Raw genomic sequence first — 21,276 nt, forward strand, 5'->3', positions numbered from 1 at the left:
AGAACACTTTAAAAGCTTTTAGCTAGTTATTTTCTATATGACACATTTCAGGAGTTAAATAAGAGAGTCTCACCAAGATATCAAAGAGAACAGCCATAAAAAGAGAAAACTTCAAGGTGGTTATCCAAAAAGTGGTAACATGACTCAAATCCTTTGCCCACATTCAAGGTAAAGAGATGTTGGAGCTCTGAAGGGACTCAATAAATAGCACCTGTCTTCCCTACCCAGGTTCTCAACAAACTGAGAAACAAAATGAAAGGTAGAAGATCAAGGCTAAAATGTCACCTTCATTACTGAAAAAGGCTGAGCTGGAAGGCAGGGCTTAGACTGGCAGCCAAGTGGGGCTGTTCATGGAACCCCAGTTTTGGGCCCGCCTTCTTAGCAGAACAGGCAAATGCCCGAGGGCAGGACCACTACAGGAGGAAGAAGCAGGGCCAGGCCACGCTTTCCCTGCACATGAATAGTGGTGCTAAATGGTGCCATGAAGAGTCCCTAGTGTCACTGCTAGTGCAGGACTCTCCACCGGAGTAGGGACAGCCGTTTCCTGGATTGAAAAGAGGGGTTGAAGATTGTGAGGGAAAATTTGTGAAGAGGATTTGTGAGCAGGAGATTATTCTGACAGCCCCTCCCACCCCAGAGTCGCTTTCCCATTGAAAAGGCTTCCGTCAGAGGGCTTCCTGTACTTCTGAGGCTCGGAGAGTGCCTGCCGAGGATGCTGAGGACTGGGGTTTGGTTCTCACCTGGAAATTCTACAAGAAAAGAGAATTCTAACAGTGGGCATGAAGGAGAGGTGGCTGGACTGGGTGGGCCAGAATTTGAGAGAGAGACAGAGAGAGACAGAGACACAGAAGAGAAACCTAGCTGCTGTCCAACAGGGCCACCTAGAGGAGCTCTTAGGCTTCAGGAGGGAAAAGCTGGAGGTTTGACACAGAGGAGGTTTAGGTGATGAAAGGAACTTCAGGTGAGAGGCCCCCAGCAATGGGGGATAGTGGCGTTTCTGACGAAGAATCCATGAGAGCACTCCACATGAAGAACAGGTGGCTTTCAATGTTGTGGCTTAGCCCAGAAAAAGAGAAGCCACCTAGTGGGACAACTGACCAATTAAGATTTTTTCTTTCTCTTTTTCCCTTTATTTCTCTTCCCTCTTCCCGCTTTGATTCTGGAACAAACCATGGTTAGTAAAATGGGGGCTGACAGTTGGGAACACTAGGTAGAGGAAAGGAAAAGAAGAACCCTGTCCCCTTCCCTGGTGTCTTGGCTGCAGAAGCCCCCAGATGGGTGAAGGGAAAAGTCTCACTTTTAAATCTGATTCCAAGAGATGATTATTACACAAGACTGGCTATTCTGACGTTTCCATTGAGACTGTGTTGGAGACTTACAGTGCCCATAGGACCTTTTTATTACTTAAGAGTATTTAAAAACCAGTCATAGGCATATGGCTGTTTTCATCCAGTGGCAAGAGAAAGAAGTTTCTCCTACTGAATAATTTTTTTTTAGATTTTATTTATTTATTTTTAGAGAGATGGGAAGGGAGGGAAAAAGAGAGGGGAAGAGACATCGATGTGTGAAAGACCAGTTGTCCCAAACCGGGCACCTGGCCTGCAACCCAGGCCTGTGCCCTGACTGTGAATCAAACCAGTGACCCTTTGGTTTGCAGGCCAGCGCTCAGTCCACTGAGCCACACCAGCCAGGGCCCACTGAATAATTTTAAAAGACATATCAAAAACAAGGTTGCTCTCTGTTATGAATAGGTTATTTTCTCCTTCACATTGAACAGCCTATTGACTTTATTTTGTTGGGTGTTATTGCTGTAGCCCACCAACATGGGATTTTTGGTGGTATTTCTACATCTGTTAAACATGCTGCCTGGACCAGCATTTGGAACATTAACAACACTAGAGACTCGAACTGACCAAGGGCTGAATCCCACAGATGGACTTGCTACTACATTTTCCCAGGTAGCATGGTGCACAGCAACTCCGGGGCTAGTCCTCCGGCGAATTTTGAATTCAAGAAGGAAAATGATAAATGCATTCTAGTTAGTGACAGTGATCTTCCTGGATTTCTTTCTTCTCAAAGCACGCTGCTAACAAACGGCACTGCTGCTGAACCTGTTGGTGAGTAAACTGAACAAAGTATGTTAAAAGATCCTGTCAAATCCTGACCAAAGCTGGCAGAGGAAGCCAACTGGAGTCCTCATCAGCATCTCCTAACACCCTTTGTTGTTTGATCAGCAGAGTTTCCCCTGTAAGACATCAATGATCCAAAGACTGCTTTAAGAAGTTTCTTTATTATGTGTGAAGTGATTGAAAACTGCCAATCACAAATCTGGCAATCCCCTCTCATGAGCTTAAAGACCGTTCTGATTACGATAATTACATTTTTATGAATATCCTACCTAGAGAGTAACAATTTCACTATGTCAGACTACACCACACAAAGATGCATCAATTTCATCTGCAATGAAAAATAGAGCCTAATAGCACCGTTATATTTATATGATAGTCAAACATCAGGATGCAGCATAAGTGCTTCAACTGAAAGAATTCTGATCATTATTTAACCTTGAGATGATGATTAACGGTAAAGGCTTGTCAGCTTTCATGAATTACTTTCTTTTTATGATTTGGCTGTTTTGATTTGATTTTTAAAACTCCGTAATTAACACTTATTAACATGTGGATCCCCTCCCCACCATGATATGTGGGCGGGGCAAAACCAAAAAAGATTAATAGATATGATTAATGGTCAAAGAGGGTGTGTTAGGTAATTAGAAGACGAAATTATGCTTCATGTACAACAGTGCTATGCCCACTGGTTTTCTACTTTAATCAGCTCAGTTTCTTCAGCTATGATGCAAAGAATGGACACAGTATTTAGGCCTGATGCTATGAACACATATTGGTTTAATGCAAGGAAAACTGTTCAATTACTACAGATAGTGATTGGTGCCAAAGTGTGGTCTGTGAACCAGCAGCATTAAGCGTCACCTAAAAGATGCAAATTCTCAGGCCCCACCCCAGACTTGCTACATCTCTAGAAGTGGGGCACAGGACTCTCTTAACAAGCCCTCCAGGTGATTCTCTGAGGCTTGAGAACCACTACTCTAACATCTTGTAACTATTTCCATTGGCTACAGTGAAACATTGGCAAGTATGGCACCTGTAGCAACAGCAACACTATAAGCACCCCTGTTAACTGCAGGTGTGTTCCAGTGAACAGACTCTTTTGGCCAAGTCCTTGAGTCCAAGGGTTCCTCTTAAGTAGACTTTGTTTTTAAATCTCCTGAGCTCACAAGCCATAGTTTCTTCCTATTACCAGTCATAATTGACAGTTCATTCTCTCTGATAGAAGGGATGTTATGATACCCTTCATAATGTCCAAAGATTTACACCAGCCTGAATCCCTACTACTCTCTTTCCTGCGATAGCCATTTCCTTGAAGTCACTTTGAGCTGCTTGAAAAATCTAACATCCAACATAATACTCTTTTATATTTCTTTATGGCAGAATTATGTGACCTATAGGTCACAATTATTTACCAGAACTCACCAGAAAATGGTATGGAGTGAGACGACATTGCAAGCACACTTAATTCAAGATAACACAGTAGAACAAACACTTAACACAAAGAGCTGAAGCTCACTGGCCAGGACTGTGTAATGTTGTCATTACATAATCTTTCTTTAGCTGAAAAGGTATGGTAGCTCTTAGCTTGAGAGAACTGTATCACTGAGTTTGGTAATAGATTATTAGATAAATAAATAGAGATAGAGATAATTTTTTAGGGGAAGTGTTTTTAGAGACAAATAATATTCTAATGAATCAGCATGCAGGGAGTAGTGTTAAATGAAGTCAATGAGCATGACAAACAGTAAACGCCATCTTGTGATTTAATCTTAATGTTATTTCATGTATTCTGTGTTTGAATATATTCTTTTTAAAGGCCCCAGTGCAAGGGCAAACTTTTAGAACAGTGGGTCTGACCCCTGAATGTGCATCAGAATGAACTTTAAGCTTGTTAAAAATACAAAGTGCCTGGATTCCAAGAGATTTTTATATTGGTAGGTGTGAGGTGGAGCCCAGGAATCTGTCTGTAACAAGCGCTCCAGGTAGTTCTTGTGCAGGTGGTCCTTCACATTCATTCTGAGGCACACTGAGGCTAACTCAGGAAGGGGGGGAAGTGCACAAGCGTGAGATGGTAAAGCTCAGTTTCACAGGAGTTGTGCCTGTTTTGGATCCTTGCAATGCATTATTTCAAGCTTTATGAGTAGCACATTTATTCTGCCTAGTTCTAGAGTTATTTGTGTATTTGCCTTAGTCCTCCTGAAGACTGTCAGCTCCCTGAAACACAGGAATTACGTGGTACGCTCACCTTTGTGCATTCAGCTCAGCTTACCCTGGGCCTTCTCATTATTGAGAAGGTGCTCGGTAATTACTTGTCAAGTGGATGAAGGCAATAAGTTTAAAAATGAAATTCAAACAGTGTAATTGAAACAGTCAGAGTGTTTTCTTTTGGCCCCTTTCACCCACGAAGCTGTGAGACCTTGTAACGTGGGAGATAAGTTTTCCTCTTTCACGGGGCTGCTGAGGGGTAAAAATAAGGTAATGTGTGAAAACGCTTTAAAATTGTAAAACCACTTACTTTAATTTTTTTTAAAACATGACTGTCAGTTTGCTCTAACTCTGTTTCTGCTGTGAATGAGTGCTAGGTTGTATGACCGCGGCAAAGAACAGAAACCTCACTTCTGGCCCTAATGGAAAAGCAAACGCTATTATTTGGAATTTAAAAGAAACACATGACTTTCCCAACTTCCAGGAGAGTAAACAATCAATTAAATACTAAAAATTTATAATACAAATGGAAGAGGTACCCCACAGATAACGAAGGGAGATACGCAGGGGAGCACGGTAACTATTTGCAGTGCCGTTCGACCCTGAGATGACTTTCAGAAGTCTGCAAATGTTTAATGAAATGACGTCTGAATTTCAGTGGCTGCCCTGAGAGCTCTAAAAAGGTAGCAGGTGTCTGATGAGAGGACAAGTGCAAGTATGTAACATTCCTTTAAAAAACTGAAGGTGGTATTATGACTACCCCCCAAGCTGCACAGAACCCAAGAACTGAAAGAAATTAGATCACTTACAAGTGGCGATGTGCCCGGTGGCAAATGCCGGTCCAGGACTAGAGCCGGTCTAGCTCAATGAGGAAAATAAGGACCACGTACACGCAGTGAGTTTTCCATGAAGCTGTATTTACTCAATTGAGCCTACTGTGTTCTATTCTAAGACTAGGTCTTTCCTTGTTTTGGCCTTTTTAAAATGTCCTTGCTTGTACAAAATGGCAGTATATTTTTAAACTGGTGAATGAAAAGTTGACAATGATATTATGACTCTCCATTTGAATTTATTTACTCAGCCTAAAGTTTGAATTCCGGATCAGTGCATGCGAAGTGGCTTGAGTCAAATTTCTAATCCATTCAGGTTTTGATTTCTCCATGTGTAAAGTCACAAAGATTAACAATAACATATGCAATAATATTTGCAAAGACCTTAGCACGATTTGTTGCACATAGTAGGTGATTAATAATCGGAAGTGGTTAGATGAAGAACAAAGACAATACATAAGTGTTGTCACTAGATAAGTAAATTAGATGGAATGTTGATGGTATAAAGTTGTTTTCACGACTGTGTTTGATGTTTTTTTCATTTATTCCATGGTGGCCTCATGGAATTGGGACCTATCCATGCCTTTGTCCCAGGAGCAATTCTCAGCAGAAGGCACTAGGGCACTTTCCCTTTCATACACACAGCCGGCCCAAGAGCCCTGTGTCAGTGGTTAGGAGCATTCCAGAATTGGTGATAGAGTAGGCTTGTGCCTACTGGCTGAAGTTCTTCTTGGGTCTAGAATTTCAACATACACCCTTGGTTCTAGGACTAGAACTCCCCTATTGTATAATGTGTAACTTTGTATTTCCAATGCTTAAATTGTCATCAGTGTTTGCTGATGATTTGAATGAATAGATGTAAAACAAGGAATATAATAGCTCCATAAAGCATTAAGGTTTTCCCAATTATCTGTTTCAGGTACCTATCTGAAATAGATAGCATTCTGACAGGCGACCTGTAACTTACTAACTTGCTAAGAAAGACAGCAAACAGGAAAAAAGTAGAAGTTCCCCATTACTAAAACACAGTTAGGTCCATGACGGATATAGTCCATGTGTCCTGGCTGGCACCTTCGTAGTCAAGATTTAAGCCAAACTTCAGCTCGTAATGACTAGCCTCGTTTCCCTAAGAATCCTCAGAGTTCTGTATTTAAATTTTATCAGACTCCTTTAAATGCATTGGTATATTTTTCCTGAATATGGCCTAGGTCTGATGGCAAGGGAATTTGGCAATGGGATGGAACTTTCACTGAGTGCCTGACATATGCCAAATATTTTGTGTATTTATTCAAGCTTTGTAACCATGTTGCAATTGAGGAAACTAGAGCACGGAGGGCTTCACTAACTTTTCTGCTGTCTTATGGGGAGCATGTGACAGGGCCAGGTTTCAGGGCCAGGTTTGTGTGTCCAGGACTCATTCCGACTCTTTAACTTGTCATTTCCCCTTTTCTTTCCAGCAAATGTGAAAGACACAGGACACAGACTTTACCTAGAGGTAGGAGGGATTAAAAGAACTGTGGTGTGGTGAAAAGTCATACTGCTTGTCTGTTGGTAGTATGTGATTTGGGGCCTTAAGTTACCCAACTGTAAGGCCACAGAGTTGGAATAGATGACCTCTGAGTGGGGAGACCACACGGCCCAATTTGCCAGGACAGCCCTGACTTATACCAGTTGCACCAAGGCAATTGTATTAGCTCCCCCTTTCACTTTTAAGAGTGTTCTACTGTGGATCATAAATTCTATGGCCGCCCTCTATATATGGTTCTTTCTAGGCCTCAGTATCTATGATTTCAAGTTGACTCTAACAACTTATTTAATGACTGAAGCAGCATGAATGTTCATTTCCCAGGCCTGTGAAGTGTGCGGGACTGACACAACATGTGAGGTGACTTTCGTCTGGAGGGTGCCCTGTATTTCTGATAGGGATATTCTTTTTGCTCTTATTGCTTCCCTTTAAAAGTACACTAGTAAATCCCCTTCTAGTCAATTTGGTTCTAGTTAATTTGAGACTATTTTATAAATATATGTTTCCAGTTCACACTAATAGTGGTCACCACTGACTGAGTGCTCACAGAAGTCAGACTGAGTGCATTATCTCATTTACTGCACTTATTAATGCTATAAGACAGCCCACTTTCTGCATAAGGAAGCAGAGGCTTAGAGAAGTTCAAGTGACTTCCAACTAAGAGATGGAGCCAGGACTTCTTAACCTGTCAATTATACTATATTGAAATATATGTACATAAGCACACACATACATACACAGCTGATTATTTAAAAAATTATCAGGCCTCCTCAATTCCCACTGGCCTTTCCTGTATTTCCATAAAGTGTCAAAGCTACTTTTTGTAATTTCATCTTCCATTGCTTCCACCATTCATCTTTACCTTAATGTAGAAGCACATGCCTCAAATAAACCATCAACAGATTCTGAAGAAGAGACAGAATCTCAGGAAAAAGAAACAAGGTATCAGAAAGTGGATGAAATGACTATTTACTTATACAGGTCTTTTTTTTTTCTCCTTTTTTTTTTGGAGAATGTCTTTCTTTACCAGAGTATAAGACAGAAAACAGACACTTGCTTTTTTGTTTATATTACATAGACAGTACTTAAATAAAAACCACCAGCTGACACTCATATCATTCTGCTTTTATTTATTGTCTGGCTAACTTACAAAGAGGCAGATGTCTCGAATGGACTCTATCGCACCACTTAAACTATCCTGATAACATAGATACCAAAATGTGCATGTTTACATAGTGCAGTGGTATGAAAAACATTTTTTTCTTCCTTTACAGTCCCTGACTATAAACAGGGAAAAATTAATTTCATGTCAAAAATTTTGGGGCACTTTAACAATCATCCCATTTTTGCTACTAAGATAACAAAATTGGTATTACAAGTTAAAATATAAAGACCTAACACTTTTTACAGATATGTAAATAATCTGCTACTTAGACATAAAAAGTTGATTTCTTTCAAATCACAAAGTAAGGCACCATTGGATTAAACACTTTTCTCAGCTTTTACTAAATAAAATGCATAGTGAAATAAATACTGAACACTGAATTTTAATACTGTAATACATTTCCATATAAAATGATATGTGAATGTTAAAATACTGTATTGCCTCTTGAATACATTTACCTGGAAATTTTATGGAAAAAAAAGCGCATGTAAGCTCTGATTTCAGGGAAGAAAATTATTCATTTTTGTGGTTTACCATAGTTAAAAATATTAGCATAGAACTTACTCAAAGTTTTGGATGCAATTAGGTTGCTAACTTTCAAAGCAAGAGTGTAAGTGTATTAATGAAACATTCACTTAAAAAACACATTCTAAAATATCTCTATCCTGGGTGAGTAGCAACTGTGAGTTGTGATCCTGTTTCACACTTTAGGACAGTACCTGCAGAGTTGGGGTGTATAAGAAAATTGGTCATTCTTTCTACCCCTTATAAAATTTAGACCCACCTTCTATGGGTCAGATATTTCTTTGTCTTATTTGCTATAGCAAGGCCTCTTTTCTGGAGTGGGTCATTAGACTTTCTTAAAGGAATTTTAATCAGCTGTTGATTAAAGAATGCTATCTGACTAAAGAATCCAGAATAAAATGATGCTGCTGCTATATTACCAAAATATGAGCAATAAAATTTTTTTTGAAAATACTCTGTCAAGGCTGTTACACCTTTATATTTCTTGATTCTTTGGGTAAAGGACCCCAAGCCTGAAAGACAAATGAATGGCAGAGGATGGGGGAAACCCCAAGATCTCTAACGTGCTAAGCCCAGGACTTTGGCAAAACAAGTTATAAAAATACAATATATTCAAACGGGTAACATCATAATTTATTAGACATCCCACTTACTAGAGCTCTAAGTTCTTTTGCTTTTATATAAATGAAACAATTATTTCTTTTATAAATAGGAATGTTTCTTTCAAAATTTTCTTTGGATAGATTTCTAGTTAGCATATCCCAGTAATACATGAACAATACGCTGAAACCATGATACAAAGTTTAGGTAGATATACATATATGTGTGTGGCCATATGGTTTTAAAAAAATAAGTAATGGTAATTTCAAACATAACTGTATAACATATCTAAATGGAAATTTTTTTTTTCCCAATTCCATAGCTAGATTTAAAAGTCCCAGTAAAGTCTGTAAACAAAATCATACAAAAAAAGGCAAGGCTGGCTCCTCCCTGGATGGTCCATTTGGGAGATTTATTTGCATAGATCCAAGGCAAATGATTCATTCTCCTGGACAGTTTCAAATTCCCTCCAATTCCAGTAGCAGTCTCTTTCTTTCAACCTCATAAGCATCAGATTTAGATTTTTACAGTTTTGTCCCTCAACCCAAATCTGGCCCCTTTTTCTAAGTTTCTGATTTGCTACCTTTCCCTGACTTCCCCCCTACTACTGAGCTTCCCGACCCTGAGGAGCAAGCTGGGAGGTGGCCTCCAGCGTGCAAGGCAGAAGAGCAGCTGACAGGTGAGCTCCAGATGGCTGGTCCTGAGCCCGGAGGCCCCAACAGGCTTTCAATTTCTTTCCAATGGCTTTATTCCACATGACTGTAAACCCTATTATAGCAACTTCTGATCTTGGTGTTCTGAAGCAACACTTGTACATAGATTATTAAGGGAAGAGGGAAAAGAAGGGACAAAATCTTAAGGTCAAGCTGTCTGCCAGACAAGGTGTTGGGTCCTAACTTTATTCTTATTTACCTCTTGAATTGTTAAAGCGCATCTTTCTTTCTTTCTTTTTTTTTTAAACAAGAGATTTTGCGCTATCCTCTGTCTTCTAGACCCGCACTGTCCAGTATGGTAGTCGCCAGCCGCATGTGGCCATTAAGCCCTTGAAGTGTGACTAGTATAAAAAGAGATGTGCTTTAAGTGCAAAACACAAGACCAGATTTTGAAAACTTAGTACCAGATAAAAAATAATGTAAAATACCTCATTAATAATGATTTTAATTGCAGGTCAGATGGTATTTTGGATAAAATATATTAAAATTAATTTCACCTAATTCTTTTTCTTTTTTAATGTAGCTACTAGACCTATTTAAATGTATATGTGGCTCACACGATATTTTTATTGGGCAGCTCTATCCTAGAGCCTACCTCAGACTGCCAGAGATTACAATCTATAACCACAAAAATTTCATGTGAGCCCTTGCTCAGCAACTTGCTTAGATGGTCCGTGGTTCATGGAAACAGACAGGAGGCCAAGCATGCAAAAAAGGCATGGCAGCAAGCCGCTCTCAGGGACTTCAAAGTTATCTGTCGCAAAGTTACAGTGAATGTCTGAATTGGGTTGGTTGAAACCTGGGACAAATCCATCTCTGTCTACTGCCATAAAAGCCAATCGACCCCTAAGCAGTCCACACTGTTGGGCTGTAGCTGAAGCAAGCAATAGCTTTGAGAATATACATAGAATAAAAATCTAGGTGCATTTCTTTATCAGATTCCCACCCCTCACACACGTATTCCCACATTACCCTCCCTTCTTCCCTATTCCTTATATGGAGGGAACAAGGGGAGGAGGGGGTGCAACTCTTGATAGCAACAACAGAAGTCTGGGGCTCGGCGGAGAAGAGCAGGCCAAGATCACCTCGGGATGGGAGGAAGGGGTGGGGCACCCCTTTCTCTTCGGTTGGATCCACCTTGATGAAAAAAATAGACAAAATGTAAATTTTTGGTTAAAAAGCTTATGTTCTCACTGTAGAAACTCAAAGATGTTTGCAAAGGTATACACAGCCCTAACCCTATGACTGGCACACGTGGATGAGAAGTGAGAAGTGAAGGGAGGAAGCAAGTAAGGATCTGAACGAGTATTATTAGAGGATGATCTACCACTGGCTACTGGGTACTTGCATCAAGTTAAAAAAGTAAAAAAAAAAAAAAAAATGCTTTTCTTATTATCACAAACATAGTATGTGTTTATTATAGGTTTAGAAAAAAATAGATGAGTGAAAACAAAACAAAAAATTCACCCACGCTTGTACCACCCAGAGATAACCAGAAAATGTTTGTGAATTTTCTATACATATAAACAGTTCCCTTTTTTCTTCCAAAAATTGGATGATATATAGTCATTTTGAACATCTTTCAAAGTCATTACCCTTTACACATATAATTATTAATGACACACTGCATTCTATTATAGAGGTATACTATAGTTTTTCATCGAATCCCCTTTTATTGGGCATTTAGGCATCTTCTAATTTCTAACCAATGTGTTTTTTACAGCAGAAATCCTAATAGGTGTGAAGTGATACTCTGTTGTAGTTTTATTTGTATTTCCCTAATGATTAGTGATGTTGAACATCTTTTCATGTGTTTATTGACCATCTGTAGATCTTCTTCAGAGAAATGTCTATTCAAGTATTCAACCCATTTTAAAAATTGGGTTGTTTGTTTTTTGTTGTTGAATTGTAGGAATTCTTTATACATTCTGCATGTTAATTCTTTATCATCTATATGATTTGCAAATATTTTATCACATTTCAGGGGTTCCCTTTTCATTCTGTTGGTAGTGTTCTTCTAAAAACTATGCTTACTTGTGAGCCATCCAGGTTTAAAATCCATTCACAATTTTTCAAATTCATTTGTCCCCCACACCCTTTTCTGAGGATTTTACCATCGTTAGGCATAGGGGTGGGCGGTCAGGTGTATAAACAGGTCTACCAGGGACACGTGTCAACAGAATATGTCTGCTATGGCCACTGCTCTGAGACCCAGGGGGCTGGCATCAAGAGATTCCGCAGCAGGCACCTTGACAGCAACCCCAGCAACTCACTCAGGGGTTCCTGAGATAGAAGCAAATCTCTGAGCATGGAGAGGGGTCAGAGGAAGACACTGACATTCCATCACCTTGCCTGTTCCTCTTCCCGTCCCAACCAAGCCTTTCCTTGGGCAGGCATCTGAGGAAAGGCTCATCTGGGTATAACCCAGCCATTTGTCATGGGGCCTTCACCAGCAACTGCCATACCACTAGTGGTTAGCAAACAAGGGCTGGCCTTGTGCAAAGATTTAATTAGGAGGCACTGCTCAGGGCTGCCTCGGTGCCCTACCACGCTGTGCGTCTGAGGCCAAGGTAGCTACAGGAGTGGAATAAAACCATTTCTTCATACTTTGTGTATTTTTTAGGGAGATTATGCATTATCAGTATAAAATGTTAAAATGCACAATGCTGGAACTTTAAAGGAAATCTAAAGAAAGTTTTTTGGGAGCAGTGGAAATTAATTCACTAATTTAAGAAATAGTTTTAAGTGTCTACAATGTTTCAGGCTCTGGGCCACTCGAGGAAGATGCAATAGTGAGCAGCACGTAGTTCCATTCTCTGAGCTTCATAACGTCTTAAAAGACAGGAGCGTCGGGGAGGGAACATGCTCAGCTATTCAATTAAAAATCTAGAGGGGTTGGGGAAGATGGTTCTGCTACTGACATACACACACATATACATACATTCATACACACAGGGGTGGGCAAAAGATAGTGCACTGTACCATTGTGACATCCTTTTGAGTTAATAAAGCTATTATAATAATTATAACCTGCATGTCTTTTTCCATACAAAGAACTGTAAACTCACTTTTGCCCACCCCTATAGATACATACATATATATAATATTTACAGATTAAGAATGCTTATAAGAGTTCAGTAAAACATATTTAGAATCCTTAAAGGGAAGAAAAACAGACTGTGCTCTGATCAGCCAGAAGCCCCTCTTATGACATAAACACACGCACTCTACACACACTACAAATACACACACAAACACACAGGACTCAAAGTTATTTGCCCCACGTGAAGGCGACCACCAACTCCTGTAATGATAGTTTTCATTATAGTTATCCTTTTTTTTATTAGGCATTGTCTAGGAATATATTATTTCACATAAATGAGTTTTCCCAGGAATTAAACTTCTTTCTTTTTTAAAAATTCTATTTATTTCTTTTTTAGAAAGAGGGGAAGGGAGGGAGAAAGAGCGGGAGAGAAACATTGATGTGCGGGAGATACGTTGATCGGTGGCCTCTCACACGCTCCCAACTGGGGACCTGGCCCACAACCCAGGCATGTGCCCTGACTGGGAATCAAACCAGCAACCTCTTGGTTCACAGGCTGGTGCTCAATCCACTCAGCTACACTAGCCAGGACTAAACTTCTCTTAAGTAGCAATATTCCATTTACTTCTCTTACTTGTTCATGGAAATTTTCCTAAAATATTTTCTAATTCTTTGAATTCTTTAACAGAGGCACAAAGCACAATTTGACCTGTCCTTAATAAGCTGTCCTGTGCTGGGACATAGCACAACTCGGTGTCCCCATCTCCTCTGTCACCTACCACTTCTCCCTGAAGGCAGTAACTGCTTCTAACCAACCTCAAGTTCAGCTGATACTGATCTGCTCTAAGGTTGGGAACAAATTAAAAATTAAGAACTGTGTGCTAAGAAAGTCAGTAGGCTCTGAGTATGTGTATGGAGCTCTACCAGGGAGTGAGGACAAGGCTGGGGACATAGAAACAGTTATTTGACATGCTCAACCACTTTCTCCACACATTTCTGCTTTGGGAGTTTGTTTCTGATGCTAAAGCTGTTACAAGTTATCAGTGACATATGTATATTTCATGATAATTCTTTCTCAGTTCTATACATTTATTGTTGTAAAATATTAGCTTTTCCAATTCCTCTTCTTGTTCACATTCTTTTCCACTAATGGAAAAGTGACTCACCTCTTAAGGTACCTTAGCATTACATATATTAGTAAAAAACAAAACAAAAAAACCAAAAAAACAAAGAACCCCACAAAAACCAGAAACCACCGAAGTGTCCAATAATGATTGTAAACTAAGTTATTAAATGCTGATTTGACAGAAACTTGTATCATAAAAACCATGTGATAAAATAGGGAAGTATTTACTAAGCAGTGTTATATAAACCTCACCACCAAAATACTATACTCTATAATTATAACCATATAAATTAACCAGAATTCAATGGATAAAAATTAGACAAGAACATGATAAAATATCTGTTATGTGGAGAGTTTATGGGTCCACTTAAAATGTTCGTGTAATGCTCTGTAAAGCTATAATTATAATATATTTAAAAGATCAAGGCAGTTACAGTAAGTTTTTGTTATAATTAAATAAGACATTTGCCAGTCTCAAAACTGACAGGAATAGAAGATCAAAATGGGGGAAGATTTTCTAAACAAGCAAAATGATAAAATTTAATCTACTAGCAACCTAAAAGTATTTTGGGCTTACAATGATACATTAAAATAACCATTTCTCATATGCAGTCTGGGTTACCTCGCTTTTCTTCAGTGTCTGCAGAAGGGGAGTTTACTGGAATTTAGATGGCTTCAAATCTGGATGTGACTTCTCTGAAGTCTCCCCACTCCAGGCAAGAGGCCTGGATTTCCTATGCACCCCTCAGTTGTATATAACCCAGGCTATTCAGGTAGGAATCTGCCAAAAGCCCTTGCAGAAATACTTACTCCGGCTTTCATTTCTCGCCAATTTACTAGGGTAAGTTTTGGTGGTTGGCACATACGGCTCTGGAGGTGGCAAATCAGAAATCGGATGGAAGTAGAATCTGCTTTCCCACTCATCTGAGGGAGAGACAAACAGTATCTTCAGTAACAGACAATCTGCTATGAAGAGATGTAATGAAAGGCATATCATGAAATAGAACTAAAGAGATCACTTCTAGTTTTATGTCTAGAAGTTTAGGAAAAAGCTGGAAGTGCTAGATGTGTCACTGATATTGCATATCAATAAAATATCCTGGTCTTCCGATCAAACCAAAGCCAGAGCCAAGTGATTTTAATAGAGTGACCAGGACCTAGCCAGTCTCTCTTCAGAGCTGGGGGCTAAGTCTTGGGACAACTTTCTTAGTTATTTCTCCCACGAGTGGAAGGAATGCTTGGGACCCTCCGATACAGAGGCAGAGGTAAGCTGCTTAATTTGCAGGCCGCTGGGCCTCTTACCTAGAGCAAACTGTTTAGAAAGATAGGTAATGAAGCAAGCTATAAAAATGGTTCTTTTCAGAATTCTGGCATCTCTAGAAACCAAAATGAGACTCAAGGAACAAAGAAACAATCTGCCTTTTGGAAAAGTGGAGGCGGGGGGCGTTGCTATCTTTAATTTGAAATCATGGTGAGCCCTAAAATGGTTATATCAGCGATTTTCACCCAGTGTGCTGCAAGAATTTTTAAAACATGCAGTATCTGACTACTTGGTCAGGGGCACCAACCTCTTTTCCCTTAGATTGTCAAAAAAATGACAACGGCCAACACAGCAATAGCCATCCAGTGTGAATGAATCAGAATTAAACCTATTTTTTTTTCAGATTGGCCAAAAATATATGTTTTGGTGTGCTGCAGAATTTTAGCGATTAGTTTGTATGCGCCATGAAACGAAAAAGGTTGAAAATCACTGCATTAAGTTAGAGCAGTGCAGCATGATAACAAGGAGGGTCTTGCAAACAAGAAATGTATGTAAACACAAACAAATTTCTCATTCAGCCGCTGCCCTATAGCTTGTATGTTCTGAGGAGCTGGGACCACACCTCACCTTCGCCTGAAGAGTCTTGGAAGCCGTTTCTAATTGACGTTGACGGTGGGGGTGGCGGAGGGGCCCCAGCGCCAGGCCTGTCTGGGGGAAGGGGAGGCCGGGGCCCAGCCCTCGGACTGTCTCCTCCCACCCTGGACGGCAGCTGCGGGGTGGCAGGCAGGGCGCGGGACGTGCTGCCATTTCTGTTTATCGGAGGCGGCGGTGGGAGAGGGCCTGGAGCAAAAGAAAAGGCAACAATTTAGGACAATACCTTACCGTGGCCATAACCAAAGTGCAATTACTGGGTGCCTGACGGGTACATGCCCTTTTACTGGAGAACAGGGGGAAGTGGAGACTGCCTAGGAGATTCAGCCAAAAAAGGAGCAGGCACACCTAAACTCAGAAATGCACGTATGTGTACATGATGTGAAATGAGTGCATGTGGAGAGCTGAATGGCTGTTTTGGCGTTAGTTGGTATTAAGATTGGAGATGATACAGTTAAATTGAGAACAGGTGATAATCTGTTCATACTGACAACCCATATCCACACTTAAAAATACATTTTAATATCCTTTTAAACAGCTATTGAACTGATTACTGTGGCATGATACTTATTGAATAAATGCTGTTTTATGCAAGAATTTCTGAAAGGACAGTTATGAAGTTATTTTAGATCCTCAGAGGGATTAAGTTCTTTAAATTCACAGTATTATTTCTAATTCCACAGACATGTTTCTGTGATGCACACAATCTGTTTCCAGGCAGAAGTGGGATCAGGAAACTCAATGTTAGTCATCCTGAGAACAGTAGAAGTTCCTCCTTGGTTCTTCCTCTTTTGGGAGGCAGATTGACACAGGGAGTGACAAATAGCTAATCAATGTGCACGGTTATAAATGCTGGTGCAGGATCCTGACCCAGAGCAGGCTGCTTACCCCGTGGAGGTGGATTTCCTGTCTACAAAGAGCACCAAATAGTCACCTTTCTCACAGCACTGTGGCCAGGAATACTTAGTCAAAGGCAGATAAAAAGGGCTACATAATATTTGAAACCACTTCTTTAAAAATGCAGTAGTATGGTATAATCAGAAATTTTTAAGTTCCTAAAAAATAATTCAAAGTAAATTCTTTTTGGTAACACACAGGAACTTATCTTGCTTTTCCCATTCTCCAAATGCAGAGGCTATTTGGATCATGATTAAATTAAAAAAAGAAAGAAAGAAAGAGGAAGTTAAGCATTTTTGCATGTAAACCAAAATGGCTTTAGTAATTATTCCTGATCTTTAGCAGTGTACTTCACTTGCCAGAGGCTGACATTTTATGTAACACAATGCCTTGAATTGCTCTAAATACAATCTGTTGTTCACTGCATATTCAGAATCCAACTAGAGGACCTCAAGGGGAAGGACTTGCCCATCACAGATAGCCGGGCCTGGAAGTCATGGCTCAGACACTCGATGAAGGCAGGAGGCACGCCCTGCCCTGGTTGGTCTCTCAAGGTGTCTCGGTACCTCATCTGGCAGGGTTTATTTATTGCCCCATCTGCTGGTCATGGCTGGAGTCCCAGTCAGTAGGAGTCGGTTTATTACAGAAATGAGTGTCTCTCATGCTGCGAATTTAACCTTACTGGTACTACCACCACAGAACTGTCACCCAATGTCAACTAGACTTCCAGTACTATTGGGCCTGGTACTACGTAACTTGATCGACTTGATCTTTCTCTCTTTGAATGGATGCTCATGTTCCTCCTCCAACCTTTCAGCCCCCTGCTCCAAGCCTAGGCAAGCATAATAGTAAACATTTCTATTTCCCATTGGCAGAATAATAAAAGTGGTCATTTATGTTGGGAAATAAGATAACCACTATATACCCTTAATTCATTTGATTTTTACAACAGACTTGAAAGGTGTAGAGGCAGCAGAAGAAATCCCAGAGGTGTTGGGAAGTTAAAAAGACCAAGTCAGGAAGCTAATGAGGGGTAGAACCAGGATTTGGTACAAATCTGTCAAATTCGAAAGCCCATTCTCCTAACTATGAAGCTAAGCCATCTCTCAAAATCCAGGTGGCCCTAGATGACCTGTCACATGTTCCTTGTGGGGATGTAAATTGGTAGGAATTTTCTAGAGGCCAATTTGCCAGTACCTATAAATCCATGGCTTACTGCGCATACCTATGACCTAGAAATTCCATTTCTAGGGATTCATCCAAAGGAAATACATAAGAGAAATGCATAAATACTTGACTACAAGAATGTATTCCTGCATTATCAGCAACAACAAAAATCTGGAGATGGCCTATATGGCCAAGTGAGGAATTAAGTAACCAAGGTATTTTGTAGGAGTTAATATTAGGCAGTCATTAAAAGGCAGGTTGTATCATATCAGAAAATGTTAACAAGATATTGTTAAATAAAAAGCAAATTGCCAACCAATATATGTAGTGGGATACTAATTTTGTGAACATGTATATATGTGCACTTTAGAAAGCCTGAAAAAATATATAAAAAATGTTATCAATGATCACTTCTGGATGATGGTGATGGCAGGATTATAGATGACATTTATTTTCTTTCTACTTTTCTGCACTTCTGTAACAAACAGGTATGACATATAATCAAAAGGAACAATAACATGTTATAATTAGGCCACTGCCTATTCTATTTTCGGGAAGATTTAACCTGTTGATTCCTCTATTTAGTAGAGCCATGCAAACAGCTCCTCAACCACTTTAGGGGCAAATCCATAGCTTTTAGATACAAAGAAAACATTGCATTTCATTCATCTGACTACTTGTTCTTGTTAATTCACTGAAGAATACTTAACGAGATGGCACATGCTAGGGACTGGATTGAATGGATTAGTAACTTTTTATATTTGTAGCCTATTCTCCATGGCAGGACAGTTTGAAGGAGTGTTTCCCTAACTTGTCTGCACATTATAATCACTGGGATATTACAACCCCAATATCCTGATGCCCCATCTAAAACTCAGACCAAAAAAACCAGAAACCCTGAAGAAGGGACCATCGTGGGTTTTAAAGCTCCACAGTGACTCCAGCATGGGGTCAAGTTTGAGGACTACTGGTTTAAAGAGTGGTGTTTATTAAGTTCCTGAGGTCACAGGGTCAAAGGTCAGTTAACTTCACAGGAAGAAAAAAATGCCCCATTTCCAAACATTTTGTATGCATAAGGTTAAAATTTAAAAGTAGTTTAGTTTCTCTGACTCCATCAATAACCATCAACAATTAGCAGAGAGTACAAACCCAGGGGAATCCGCACATTTCATACTCTGAAAGTAATTACTCCCTCCCGCTCAGGTTTCTCAACCCTCGGCAGAGGCCACAGATATGCTTCGGCAGGTCCTTTTACGCATGAAAAGCACTCATATTTCCAGTTTATACTTATGAGCGTTTTTCTGAAGAGAAGCCTATTCCTTTATCTGATTCTCCAAGGGATCTCTGTGTCAGAGCTGTTAGCAAACAGCCAAACAGATGCTAACATTCGTCTTTAATAGGCAGGGAAATGGCCTGAGAGCTTGCCAGGTAAAGAGAGACATGCAAGAGCAGCTCATTTGCTCTTAAATAACTGCCCTTCTTGTTGGAATGATGGGGCCCTCCTACAGGAGATGGGAATTTATTTCCCCAATGAAGACATCTGAAATCACTTGAGGGAGGCAGGGTTGTAAAATGGTGAGATGGGTGATGAAAATTCTAGCCTCTTCTCTGTTAACTAGTTTGTGATCATTTAACTTCATTGGTTACATGGTCTCCTCATCTCCAGGACAGACAGAAATATCAGTCCCACTTTCCTCCGAGTTTTACATGAGGTCAAGATGACATCATGTAGTGTTAAGTGTCACCTAACAGATGAAAGCAGTTTGAGGGTTCACTCAAGCTTTCTGTTGGACTCTGTGCATGATCATTAGTGACACCGGGGCAGGCTGGGTTTCAGGGAGACAACTCGGCCCATGTCTTGCCATACCTGATCTGCCCGGCGGGTCCCTCACCGGAGGAGGGGGTCTCTCACTGGGCGGGGGAGGAAGAGGGCCTGAACGTCCAGGTGAAGGTAAGGGAGGCGCCGATGAAGAGAGCGACACATTCCGCTGCGGGAGCCTTGGGATTTCATCGCCGCCACTGGAACCTGGAGGCAGGTGGGGAGGCCCAGGCCTGCTGGGGGGTGGCGGTGGAGGCGGGGCCTGTGACAGGGAGGAAGGCCGCAGCGTGGAAGGCACCGGGGGCTTGCTGTTCTGGGGGGGCGGAGGTGGGACAGCTTCCCTGTGGATGGAGGGCCTGTTGCCCATTGGAGGAGGCGGAGGAGGGGGTTTGTCATCCAAGGCCCTGCCCGGGGTAGGGGGCAGGGGAGGCCTGTTGGAAGAGGAGGCTGAGGGGGTTTGACGGACGGAGCCTCCTCCAAAAGCAGCACCTCGGTTTCCAGAGAAAGGGGGAGGAGTCGGCCCAGGGCCAGGCTGCCTGGGGGCCCCAGGCACCGGCGGGGACCCCCGGTTGTGCAGACTTGACTGAATGGGTCTTGGCGTATTCGGTACTGGAGGGGGCACGCTATCAGGCTTCGAGCCCACGTCGGGCCTGGGGGGAGGCATTCGGTTCCTCTGGGGCTCTGGGGGTCCGCCTCTCTGGCCTGGAGAAGGCACAGGGAACCTCCCTGGGCCACTTGGGGGTGAGAAAGGTTTGGCAGATGTGGCTCTTCCTCCTGGTGGCAAAATCGGAGGTCGGCTTCCTCCAGAATCTGAAGAACAGGGAGGAAAAATTCAGTTCAAAAATTAGGAACCTTAGAAGAAACCAGGGAACTAGAGTATATTCCCAGCTACTGGAAGTCCTTTCCTAGGTGCTATAAAACATAGGTAAGTAGTATTTATTTAAATCAGGTTTTGTGTGGTCTTTCCTGAAGAGGAACAGACCACCATCCCTGTCCCCTTGCCCTTGTGCCTCTCAGGCCTAAAAAAACAACAGCCATTTAGGGTGAAGAGATTCATTGTCTAGCATAAGTCTTCATATAGGAGGGGTTACCTAGTCTCTTTGAAGAGAAATTCCCAAGAGAAGGTCGAAAAGTATAATGGGAGAGTTAGGATTGAAATAAGAAGAGAGAGAGAAAAAAAAAAACCTGTCCAAGTTTAATTGAAAGAGTCAATACCAGTGGATGGTCTTAATCTGCAAAGAAGTAAACGACTACACTTTAGGCAAAGGACCAGCAGGTGCACAGGACCTGACGTGGGAATGAGCTTCAGATGAAGAAAACAAAACCCGAGGCCTGTGTGCGTGGGGCCCAGTGAGCATGAGCATCCTGGGAAACGCAGCCTGGGGCGCCGCCAGGGGCCTGGTCCCAAGGGGCCCTGCAGGCCAGAAGGAGTTCAGATTTTATCCAAGGCACAATGACAGACACTTGGATGGATTTATACATTAGAGTAATGTGAACTCTAGAATTTTTTTTACTTTAGTATTAGAAAAAAGATGTTTTGTCCTTGACTGTTTGGTATATTTTTGTTTCCCCAACTTGTAGTAAGTTACATTTTCCAAGTTCAGGTTAAAACTGCAGTTA

General features: G+C 41.1%; 1 protein-coding gene across 5 annotated transcripts in view; it reads right to left on the reverse strand.

Annotated features, from left to right (window-relative positions):
* Positions 1-7,814: 7,814 nt before the first annotated feature.
* Positions 7,815-21,276, reverse strand: part of WIPF1 (WAS/WASL interacting protein family member 1) — a 123,008-nt gene continuing 109,546 nt past the window's right edge. For all 5 annotated transcript variants that reach the window (XM_054562461.1, XM_054562462.1, XM_054562464.1 and 2 more), the window contains 4 exons: positions 19,705-20,466; positions 15,750-15,962; positions 14,672-14,785; positions 7,815-10,829 (listed from right to left, as the gene is read on the reverse strand). In XM_054562461.1, coding sequence (XP_054418436.1) covers positions 10,774-10,829; positions 14,672-14,785; positions 15,750-15,962; positions 19,705-20,466 — 1,145 coding nt within the window. In that variant the 3' untranslated portion in view covers positions 7,815-10,773. The remainder of the gene's footprint in view (positions 10,830-14,671; positions 14,786-15,749; positions 15,963-19,704; positions 20,467-21,276) is intronic.

This window comes from Pteronotus mesoamericanus, unplaced genomic scaffold (genome assembly GCF_021234165.1).
Source record: "Pteronotus mesoamericanus isolate MK-2021 breed Mesoamerican mustached bat unplaced genomic scaffold, CSHL_Meso_final scaffold_651, whole genome shotgun sequence".
In the NCBI taxonomy this organism is placed as follows: Eukaryota; Metazoa; Chordata; class Mammalia; order Chiroptera; family Mormoopidae; genus Pteronotus; species Pteronotus mesoamericanus.